Source organism: Strix uralensis, chromosome Z (assembly GCF_047716275.1).
Source record: "Strix uralensis isolate ZFMK-TIS-50842 chromosome Z, bStrUra1, whole genome shotgun sequence".
Lineage (NCBI taxonomy): Eukaryota > Metazoa > Chordata > Aves > Strigiformes > Strigidae > Strix > Strix uralensis.
Genome location: NC_134012.1, coordinates 57,566,869 through 57,579,196, shown reverse-complemented (window position 1 = coordinate 57,579,196; position 12,328 = coordinate 57,566,869). Strand labels below are relative to the sequence as shown.

Here is a 12,328-nt window from a genome sequence, read left to right as displayed (position 1 = left end):
ATTTCTATTTTATTTGCCTCTACAGGAAAAAGGGAAACACTTTTGAGAGCAAAAAGTATCTATCTGCTCTTCATTCACACCTCAATTTCCTGGGGAATCAAAATATACTGGTTTTAACAGTCTGCCTTTAGTTCACCACTGAATCTGACTTTCAACTCCATGGAATGAAACTTGGTTAGAAGTTTATCAAGGAACTGAATTCATAGATGTCTAAACTATTTCACAGAAATAAAGATACAGTGAGTAGGGCAGTCTGTAGCTCTCAGCACCAATCAATAATCTTCTGCTAATATTGCTCTGACTTCAGTCTCTACATGCTCAACTTCTGCTAAACAGAAGAAACTGGCAAATATTTAGCCAATTCAATAATTTATTAATAGTTTGATGCCATGAAACATGACATCTCTTGAGGTCAGGGTATTGTGCAGTACTCTCAACAGAAAACTTTAAAAGCATAACTGCTTAACTTAATTTAACCATAGGCCAGGCATTATTCCCTTTATAAAATTAAGGTAATATGAAGACCACCCTATGAATACATCACTAGTCTTACCTGTTGAGCATCCCCTGCTTCTCACCTCTGACCACAGTAACCCTGCACAGCCTATTTCAAGGGGGCACTCCACACTGCGTTGCCCCAAGCCTCTGCCTGCTTTGGCTGGAACATCTCATCTTGTTTCAATTTTCTCGCTTATTTAGGACTGTAATCTCCTAGTGGAAAAAGCTCTCAGACGTCTGATGAGTCCCTGACAAGAAGGCTCAAGAGAACATGGGCTCAAGGACACAGATATGATTCAGGTGGAGTGAAAATGTTATTGCTAACACCCGGACTCCTAGGGCTCTACCAGTGAACAGGCAGCCACCACACCAACCAAAAGATACACTCTGAAACAGGCATTCAGCAAGTGGTCCAAGTGAAGCAGCCTGCGACACACCCAGAGACCACAGGGCCAAGCAAAGCCCGACAGCACAGTGCACCAACCACTGACTTCAGGACACAGTATTAAAAGGGAAAAAATACTAATCCTACTTTCATATCATGATTTTGTACTATTTATACTTCCTTCATTTAGTTTTCAACAACATTTAGCATCCGATTCTATTCCTATCTAAGATATTAATAGCTATTCCAAGACTTTAATGCAAAAAAACACAAAGAAATTATTACTGGAAACCTGAGCCAGGAAATAGTTTAGTGAAACTATGACAATTTAATGCACAGGCAAATGGCACAAACAGGGTAATTTTTACATATGAAAAATACAATCTGCTGTGTCTTTTACTCACCGTTTGATGACTCCTGTCACAGTAGCGCAGTCCAAAGTAATCTATCTCCACTAGGTTTAAGTGACGAAATACGTAGCCCAGGACAACCGACCCTTTCGTTGACTTCTGTGGGAAAGAATTTAGAGAACCTTTTCACAAAGATGTTCTGCCTTTGTCAGCTATCTGCAGTGGCATTCATGCATTCAGTTAGCTTTGTCTAAAAAAAAAAAGGAGGCAGTTCCCAGTGCCTCTAACACAACTTTCAGCTGTACGGAAGAAAATATTTTGTCCTCATACATGTTTAATCAATCATTCTGTAAATACTATTAGGTAGCTGGCAGGTCAATAGTTACAAAATACAAAACAACAAAGAAAACAAATCCTCAAGTGTACTTGCATAAGCACAATCCAGGTGAACCTAGCATTAAACTAGAAAACTTGTTCTCTGATCAAAATTCTAATCCCTGTGACATATTTTAATTCTAAAATCATACTCGTCCTTCCAGTATGGGTCTGTCACTCCAACAACATAGATCAGGAAGCAAAACTTTGCCCTTAAGATCTAAATTATAAATCGTTAGCTGCTTTGTTACAACTCTTTGTGAAGAAGGTTCAGTTTTGTTTTCTTTTAAAATATTTTTGATAGTGTAAGTGGGAGCCATCCAACATCCTGAATTGAAATAATCACATTGTTTTCTTGAATAGTCCTTCATTAAGGTTCTATGGCTGTATTAGCAAACAGTGCTGGGGACAATATTGCAAACAACACTTTACTGTTGAGAATGCATTATAAAAAGCTCACTTCCACCTGAATGCCTCTTATTTGTCGGTTTGCCTAGCAGCCAACAACAGGCTAGGAAGACTGAGAATAATTACACAGAATGATCCCCCCTCAGAATCAATTGGAGCCTTTGACTACTACAGTCCTAAATTCCACAAGAAAATATGGACATAACTCATAATTAGGTTTTAGTTAACTGCTTCATATTGTATAAACTGCTAGACTGTAGTAAAATGACCAGAGAGAAAAGAAACAGAAAGAGGAAGCTGTGGGATACTGTTTGTGCTACTTCACTTTTCAGCGTACAAACAAATAATTTCAAAATTAAAATGGCAAGTAATATTGATTTGAAAATCACTAAATTTAGCTTTGCTGGTAAAGTATCAATCACATAACGACAGTGAAGATGCAGCTATTTGTTTTCCAGCAGGTGCATTTGGTCAGGATTTGTACCTAGTCACATGGGCAGGGCCAATACAACAATTTCAGATAGCCACTCACACTAAACAAGCCACGACATCTCTGTTAGGCTGGGAATTGTGTATCCATGCTGTTCACCAGATTTACTGTACCTGCTTAAACCAGGAGATGTTCTTGAAAGGTTCTCAGTGTTTACCAGTCTAAAGCCATCATACAGGTTGTTTACACTAAGCAATTGTAATTACATATTCCCTCAGCACGCACAGTGAGACTTACAGCCACAAAATGGAAAACAATTTGGGGGAAAACATGATGAAGGTAAGCAAAAATTCTCTTCATCTCATTTTAACATTTTGGATAATGCAGAGCAATATAGTGATTTTATCATCAGGTTCCTCAACAAGAAACCGAACTTGTGTTGTAAGAACAATGAGAGACAAGAATCAGCTCCTCTTAGCTATAGAGTGACTATCAGGAGCACTACAGCAAAAAGACAGGAACAAAACAAAACACACCTTAAATTTTAAAATGCAGGTTAAATTACTAGACAGCAGAGATTCAAAACTGAAGCAGTAATTGTCCTGCCTCATTTTATCTTTAAATCAGCTGTTACTCAAAGAAGCAGGAGAGATATCCTACTAAAAAGCACATAGTTATCTCGTCATTCATACATCATAAAAAGCAAATTACCTTCACCATTGGAATTGTTTCCCTTATCTTTACAGTATAACAAGGTCTTGGGAACCTAGGATTGGACAGGTGTCTCTAGAAACACACACAGGAAAAGCTCAAAATAAACAAGCAGCCCTAACCAAAGCAGATAATGATGGCAACACTTCCAACCGGATAACTAACGTTAAAGGAATATTATAGACAGGAGCTCCACCATCACCTGCTCAGAGCTACAGGGTTTTGACACAGTTAATCAAACCGTGGTTAATAAACCCTTGCAGAAGGCATAGAAAGGGCTGCCTGCACCATGGCTTCCAGGGGACACAGAGTGGTGGCCACCAAAGGCATGCTGAGCTTCTGTGATGGTGAAGCTCAAATCTGTTTGCTTTCAATGAGCTTTCTGCTCTGTCTGGCCAGTAACGTCATTCATAGGATCAGTTAATTAGCAGAACTGAGAAATAGTAATCCAGCAGCAAAGATGAGGCTGACAATTTTCCAGTCAGGCATCTTACAGTAACAATACACACCCCTGGGAGTAATCAAATATACTAACATAACAAAGAACCTTAAGTCTCATAAGAGTTTAATTTACATAACTCTGCACCAGTTTAGGATTCAGCTAGCTTTCTTGGCTGGAAGTTGTCTTCTTCAGGCAGCTGAGGACTGCAATGGGCTCTGCATAAAGAATCTTTGGGACAGCTTCTTCCCGTGGACGCTAAAGCTAGCGTGTTAGCCCCAAGAAACATGCACGTTTCACACCTGGTTTGGCTGAAATTAAAGACTCCCTTCATTCCTTTCAAAGATAAACGGTAACAATGCGTAAAAAGCTTTTTAACTGCTTTTTATTTATATTGCTAGGCTGAGAGAAAAAATACATGCTTGATAATTCTTGTCACCAGTTAACACTTTCATTGTTGCAGATCCTGCAAAAACAGGTGGTCCAGCTGTGGGGAAATGCTGAGCATAACCATCCAACTTACAATGGCTGGGGGTTCTCCACCTCTACAGCAGCAAGACGCTCATCACTTTGGTTACCCTCAGTCAAAACAGACTGCACGCTGTAGTCTCTGTAGCCCTTCTCAACAATCACCTTCACACCCTCGATCAGTGCCTTCATGTACACAAGACAGTGCTTTGCAAGGGACCCGCCAGGATGAGAGCCAGCAGGTATCCCCACACCCCTCTAACCTCACCTTCCGTAACCCCTGTTTTCCCAGCACTGAGGAGCACTCTTCAGGTAAAACCTTGCTGAAACCACTGCAACCTCATTTTCAATTCAAGTTCTCATTTTAAGCCACATGATTTCAGGGTTTCATGCAAGTAAATTGCCTCTTCAAGTGGAGTTAAGAAAGCAGTTTTGCTGATTAATCCCTAAGTGGCTACTTCTCAGTCCTGAAATACTTTTTTAATGACATTTGAATAAAGTTTTGCAAACTAAGAAAAGCCATCTTATCCCTTGATAAAATTACAGCAAAATTCAGCAGAACTGCAAAACTAGAAGATGTTAACAGGATTACATTCACATCATATGGCATTGCAAAAATTACATAACATGCCTTGCATTAAGCTCAGACTTGCTAGAGGCTTGCACTCTTAGGGGTAAACCCAAGTATATTTGAAAATACCATCAGCAATGTTTTCAAGAGAGAACAAAGAATTGTTTGAATGAGTCATAACATCTTGCTTTACATGTTAACACCATGGCTGCATAAACCAGAAAGGCAGGTTTCTACTGGCTAAAAGAAAATGACAGCCAGAACATTCAGGAGAGATCTGATTTAACTGTATTTTTTTAATCAAAAAGAAATCAATCTTTTGAAAATGGTACATACAGTACTATATTTTAACATATTCACATTACTGTATATTTAGTCACCCAGGAATTCTTATCTTCCACACTGCTCATTGCTTTTTTAGCTCCAGTGAAGTTTTTCTAGTTGGGTTTTTTAAAATTCTCTCTTTTGTATTGTATACAGCAGTGCAGGCCAAATCAGATCCATGATCGATGTTAACTGAATTTAAAGACAAAGCAGGACATGCAGCAACGTCTGCCTCAGCAGGATGCTAGTCCTCTTGAAAGAAAATTGGTGTAGGTAGTGAAGTCCTTTTTATTAAAAACAAAATAAAAAACACATCGCCTCTTTTAGTTCAAGCACCCATCATGAAGCCTTTCTCCTCAAAGTAATTCAATCCACAGACTCTACCTCTTACAACCTCATAAATGCTAAGGAAGGTGCAAATGAACTCATAAGCCTTCACTCAAAAAAAGGTCTTAAAACTTTGGTTGAACATAACCATTGTCTTTTGAGATGCCTGCCCTCACCATGACCATTGTTAGAGTTTATTGGAAAGTCATACCTTCTGATGAGTTAGTTATTCTGCTTATATACTGGCAAGAGATAACAATACGGAACAAGAGCAGGTTTCTAACGCTGAACAAGGGAGTTTATTATAGACTATGGAAAAACAAGGTGGATGCTATGGGGTATGACACACAATCCCGCTGAGACATTCAGAAACACCTGTGTAATGTCTCCATATTTCCCTGTCAAGTACAGGGCTGCATGGGTTACGTTGCTAACAAGTGCTCCAAGCAGGAAGCGCATTTGATCTGCTATCAACGTGCTAGACAGCAGCAAGTGCCCATGAAGTACATGAGGTGCTCTGTGTCTGCTGGCAATGGAGCGTGGGCACCAGCACTTTTCCCACCAGTGTGCAAGGAAGGGCAGAGCGTAAGCACAGCTCTTCACGTGCATGCCAGCACCACTCCATGTGTATCAACCAGCCAAGCAGCATCAGTATACCGAGGCAGACATACTCCAGAGAGTAAAATCTACACAGCATTTTCAGAGACCAAACTGCAGTATTTTGCTCTAAGTAAAGGTTACCAAGGAGAGACGAAAACTATGCACCAAAGCAGCATAAAGTCGTGCAACTGAGGGTTAGCAAAGCCACCAGTTCATCCTATTCCTCGTAGATATGTAACAGAAACAGGCATCTCCAAACAGCACTTTCTCATGGTTCTTCTCCCCCCTTACCTCAAGCTCAGAAAAGACTAGACACCACCTTCCACCTATAAAAGCAGCAAGGCACAAGGCTCTAAAAATCAAAGTTCTTGGTGGTCTTTACCAACAAAGAGTAAGCACCTCTTTTCCCCAAGGCAGTCAACCAGCTAGAGCTCAATTTGCACGCTGCGTGTTCAAGCAGAGAAAAATCTTTAAAATAACAATGCTAAATATTTACAAATATTAACCTAGATAAAACAGCTTGACCTTAATTTGCAGCATGCATGTCCAAACAGAGAAGAATTCCCCAACACAATCACATAACAGAATACTTGCAGAAACAAAGGATTTAACACATGCAAATGTAACACAGTCTGCCCTAAGCATACTTCATAGAAATATTCCATCCAAACTGTACTAATCCACCCCTCCCTCTCTCTTCACCTTTCACTGACAGCAAATGGATCAACCTGTTTTCAGAGGGTTTTTTTCTAAGAAGTCCTCACAAATTTATGGACACATGCACAGACCTCCCCATCACTGTTCCCAAGACCTCAACACAGCGCCTAATTTGTCTGCAGAAAGTAATCTATGGCGCTGACTTTTAAGTGCTGTATGTTAAAATGCCTGTAGCCTCATTTTGTTTTTACTAATGGTCAATCTAATGCATTCCAGTTAGAAAATGCTATTCCAGAAAAATATCCAAAGGTGAATCCTATCTGTCTGGTTTTGTAATTAGTGTATCTGTCCCAGATTTATAAATACCTTTAAAAATCCACTTACAGGACAATTCCTTAAGAGAGGGGAAGATTCCTGTGAGCAGGGTCTCCAGCTAGTTAAAACTCTTCCCTTGTAACTACTGGCTAGCGCCCACTTCAGCGCTTTGTCATTGACAGATGTAAACTGATCTACTTGACTCTGAGAAAAGATATGTAGAAGAAAAAAGTTTAAAAAATACTTAACAAAATATTTGGCTTATGGGAAAGTACTTCAGCTCAGTGAGCTCCTTTTTTGGGGGTAGATATAAGCAACTATATTTACTTGGTATAGTAATGCAATTTGTACATGCACACACATTATAAGAAATGTTCCAAGCAGGAATGAAAGTCTAGTGAAGACAACAAAGGGCAATGAGAGCAAGCAAATAAGGAAAGACAACTAAATTTTGGAAATGTAATTAAATACTTATTTACACTTTAAAATTGATCTCTCATCAGCCATGAATGATATTTTGTAAAATGGCAGCAACTAGTTCTGTGTAGAGGGATTCCAGCCACAACAATTTTATTTAAAAATCTGCTCACTAATCTATCCCCTAATATTAACATTATCCAGTTCATTTACCGTATAACAGATGAGTTAAGGTACCAACAATAACGCATTTCAACTTTTCACAGAAAAGAGCTCTTCTGAAGAATTTATTATTTCCATTATTCCCATGCACTTTGAATAATTCCTACATTAAAGAAAGAAACCATCGTATCAAGAATGAAATTTAAAAATACAGCATACAACCACTCCTTTGGAATAGTTAAGATGTTGGTTACTATTATTTCTCTATTTTTCAGAAAATATTCTTTCACAATAGCTGTGTGACCCAGTGTACCTTCTTGGCAGTCAGAGGCCCTACATGTCCTGATTAGGGACGGTCCAGAAACAGACCACAAGCACCTGGCGAGACAGAAGACAAGTACTTGCACATTTATAATGCATGTACTTCTCGTGCACTCTCACAGATTTATTTCAAATGATTCCCCATGAATATGGAAGACGCATCCCTTTGAACCCACCAAAGGCTGTGAAGCTGCAAGGCAGGAAGAGGCCCTTTTCTCTTGGAAGCTGTGAGTGGCTCCATGGTTGAGCAGGGCTCTCATGGGTGGGTGCACGGGGGAAGACAAAAGCTCCCATTCCAGCCTTGGGCTGCCTGGCAGCAGACAGCAGGCGGCCAGCAGGGTGGGCAGGGGGAGCCCAACACACCAGCGGCTCTGCAGGAAGCCCCACTGCGGGCAGGCTGCCTGCAGAAGCACGCTGCCCTGCGACTAGGGGGAACAGGGGTCACGCTGCCCAGCTGGGAACAGCGCCTGCACAGGGCGCCCACAGAGACTGCCTCACACTAACCTCACCCTCCTGTACCACCTCTAGAGGACAGCTCTGGTTCACACCCAGCCTGAGCTGCCTTCAGAAGTGCCTCAGCAGAGTTTTCTCCTGGCACAGAAAAGATGATGCACTTACTCTTGGCACATGCATTCCAAATAAAGGAAGCATACCGTGTTTTCTAGGTAATTTTTTGCCATGGTTTCTGCCAAACCTTTTACCATTAATTGAAGACTTCCTTGAAACCTTTCTCATATAAATTTGTTGCAGTTTTAAAAATTATTTTTGATGTTGCTTATTTTGCCTTGTATTGAAATCTGTTCTGAAGCATCTTCTATTTCCATTTTGTCATGTTTTCAGTTGTCACCTTTTCAGTTTAGCCTTATTTCTTATTCCGTTTGCCCTATTTCCTTCATTTATTATGTTTTACTGAAGCAGTATTTCTTAGGTTGGTTTTATGAATGTACATACAAAATACAAATTGCAGAATAAATACAAAGGTACAATCTTCTCATTTTAATTGTCTAGTTCTGGTATGTTTGGTTCGGTTCCACCTTTTTGATATACTTCTATTTCTGCCTGTGTGCAAAAGGGAGGCACTTTAAATACCAAAGCCTTGCTTCTAACATTCCTAACTTTTCCTATGGCCATCAGTCTTAAACTCTTCTTTCAAATTAGGTGTTGTATGCATTTTTATTGAGCACATTAAGCTCTTTATGCACGGCAGTTTTAGAGCAGAAGACCTTACAATTTAAATATGTCACATGCTTCGATTATCTGCTTTAAGTGCAAGACTGTCAAGGGAGAATGTCAGTAAAGAACTAAACACTAAAGGGCTTTCAGAAAGATAAAATCTTAAAAATTAAAGAGGAGACACTCATTCTGTCACAGTGTTTCAGGAATTTACTACTACAGGTGTTAAGCAGAGCAGTAATACGGTTACAGTCTTGCTATAAGAAGTCGGTTCAAACTATTAGTAAAATGGTGGGGGTTTTTCATGTTGGATTGTTTGGGGATTTTTTAAGAGCAAGAAGAATGGGAAGGAGAAGAGATTGGTATACATCTTGCTAATCCTTTGTTTTGCCATTTCTTTCATCCAGAATGAGTGGCTGTACTGTCAAGAGCTGAGCATGCCTGCAAAAACTTGTTTGTGCAGAGCATCACAGACTCTCTGACTGAAGAGCAAGCCACCTTCTCACACTTCCTCTCCCCAAGCAAAGCCCAAACCTGATGTCCTTTTTAGCACTCGCTCTTAGCCCTGGTGACACTGTTAACCTCTTGACCATAGTTTTCTTCAATATTACTTGTAAGTGTAAATGGCCTCTTCTTCCGTTTCTTAGCATACTTATTTCTGATACTCCCTTCTACCTGTGTCATTCCACATTTTTTCTTTTTTTTTTCCCCTCTGGCCTCCATTTTTTTTCTAAGTCTTTTCAAAGCCCTGGTCATGGAGTCAACAACTTATGATGGTAATTTCCAAACAAATTCTCAATTTGTTCTTTAATCTTTTTTCTACTCCCCTTGTTCAAGAGTAAGGGCCGCAATGGCATAACGCATCTGTGTCTTCAAGTCAATTCACATCTTAGACCCCTCTATCAAGCTCAGTACAAAAAATATTTTTGAAAAATTTCTTGTATTCTCTTTCTTCAAAAGCAACGGTGTTCATATCAGACTTGGTTTTGTTTATCCTTTGGTTCAGTTAACTGAACTGTCTCATTATCATTCAGTCAAGAGACATTACAAGAAGCTCAAGAACAAAAGTTACCAGAAAAACAGTGGAATCCTTCTCAGATGCAAAATTAATGGAAGAGACAAAGAGAGAATTCATTTCTTGAAAGAACAGAGGCTCCTTTTCTGTCTGGCTCTGACATGGGTGACACAGGGAAAGAAAAGAGGGGGAACTATAAGAAAAAAGAGCAGACCTCTCCATTAAACAAGCCTTTCAGAGCTCACATATCTTTGGCTCTTTTGCATCTTTCCTTCCACAAGATACACACCCCCATGATGTAGAACTGACCTTTCTGTAGAGTGAGTTCTACTGACGCACTTCTGAAGGCAGCTCAGGCTGGGTGTGAACTAGAGCTGTCCTCTGGAGGTGGTGCATGTCAGAATAAGAAGGCTGGGGATGCACTGAGCTTTGCTCTGCAGAAACAGCCAAAGCCCCCGGCCTCTACACTTATAGGATTTCATGTGTTCCCTGGGTTTGGAGCAAGAGTGGTTTTGTGCATGGTCCTCTGGGGAAGAATTGCAGAGCCCCACTGCTTTTCCTGATGGTGGAATTTCCCTGCAGGGTGTTGTGGCACAGTGCAGGAGGGTGAGGTTAGTGTGAGGCAGTCTCTGTGGGCGCCCTGTGCAGGCGCTGTTCCCAGCTGGGCAGCGTGACCCCTGTTCCCCCTAGTCGCAGGGCAGCGTGCTTCTGCAGGCAGCCTGCCCGCAGTGGGGCTTCCTGCAGAGCCGCTGGTGTGTTGGGCTCCCCCTGCCCACCCTGCTGGCCGCCTGCTGTCTGCTGCCAGGCAGCCCAAGGCTGGAATGGGAGCTTTTGTCTTCCCCCGTGCACCCACCCATGAGAGCCCTGCTCAACCATGGAGCCACTCACAGCTTCCAAGAGAAAAGGGCCTCTTCCTGCCTTGCAGCTTCACAGCCTTTGGTGGGTTCAAAGGGATGCGTCTTCCATATTCATGGGGAATCATTTGAAATAAATCTGTGAGAGTGCACGAGAAGTACATGCATTATAAATGTGCAAGTACTTGTCTTCTGTCTCGCCAGGTGCTTGTGGTCTGTTTCTGGACCGTCCCTAATCAGGACATGCAGGGCCCCTGACTGCCAAGAAAACTTCATGGTATTTTCATTTGCTGCTCTCCTACAGACTATTTCTTTCCACCTGTCAATTGCTAACTGGGTATTTTGGTACTGAATTCAGTGGAGTCTACGCTGCAACCAATGAACAACAACGATAAACCTGTAGTTCATACATGAGAGTGCTTATTTTTAGTTTAAGATTCACCTGTGTTTGAACATGTTTCCATTGAAACACACATGTCCTTTCACAGTCTATATAATGATGATATGCCACATTCCCAAAAAACTTTTCCAAAACGTTTTATCATTTTACTTATTTAGTAAGTTTTATTTCCAGTTTGATGGAGTTCAAATTCTCATTTTGACTGACACTAGAAAATTACTTACTCCCACAACGTTGACAGAAGGCAAAAGGATACATTTGTTATCCTAAAAAATGTACATACTTTTCCTGTACAGCTTTGATACTTCAGTTGCCATGGTGCAACTGATTTGATTCTACTGGAAACTTAATTCTCATTAAAATTTCTCATAATAACTATCTGGAATTCTGTTTGAAAGAGATTGAAACTTCTAAAAATGCCTTCTTTTTTTAATAGACATTCCTCATGAGAGCAATGGAAAAGAGATTGCAAGTACTTTTGTTCTAAAAGTAGTTTTCTGGATATGCTCATTAGCAAACGCCAGACACAAAAAAAGAGTCAACATTTTTGCACCAGGACAGGAATAAGTTATCCATTAGCAGGCTGTAATAGCTGCTAATGGGGAACTCTATACACCTGCATTCTCTCCTGCCCCTTCTAAAGTTTCTGGCTGTCCTAAAGAGCTGCTATCCAGTGCCACACACTGCATGGGGTCATACTACCATTTTACTGGTACTGGGCTGCATTCAACTTTAACAACCTTGACTGAAAAGAAAAAGAAAAACAAAAAAGCCCCTCCATGGGAAAGGAAGGACTTGAACAGACCAGTGGCAGCAGGGGGGGATGAAAAGGACATATCTGTCACAGCTCCTAGCTGCTCTTCACCCTCTGACTAGTGCTGCTTTTCCCCTCACCCCCACTCTCACAGCAAGGGTGCCTCATTCAGCTGTCCATCAATTCCTGAATCACTCAGCTGTCCATCAGTTTCTGAATCACTGCAGATTTCAGACCTGTGCATTCAGAGAAACCAGAATCCAAGTCAGTTTGTTTTTTGAAGAATGATAACCCTGCACATAAGCAAACACACAAGGCAAGTGTTACATTCACATAACAACACACTAAATAAAAATTTAAAGCATTAAAGCAAC

General features: G+C 40.7%; 1 protein-coding gene across 3 annotated transcripts in view; it reads right to left on the bottom strand.

Moving 5' to 3' along the window:
- EPB41L4A (erythrocyte membrane protein band 4.1 like 4A) overlaps positions 1–12,328 on the bottom strand; it is a 137,914-nt gene that overhangs the window by 81,863 nt on the left and 43,723 nt on the right. For all 3 annotated transcript variants that reach the window (XM_074856224.1, XM_074856226.1, XM_074856225.1), the window contains exon 2: positions 1,288–1,392. In XM_074856224.1, coding sequence (XP_074712325.1) covers positions 1,288–1,392 — 105 coding nt within the window. The remainder of the gene's footprint in view (positions 1–1,287; positions 1,393–12,328) is intronic.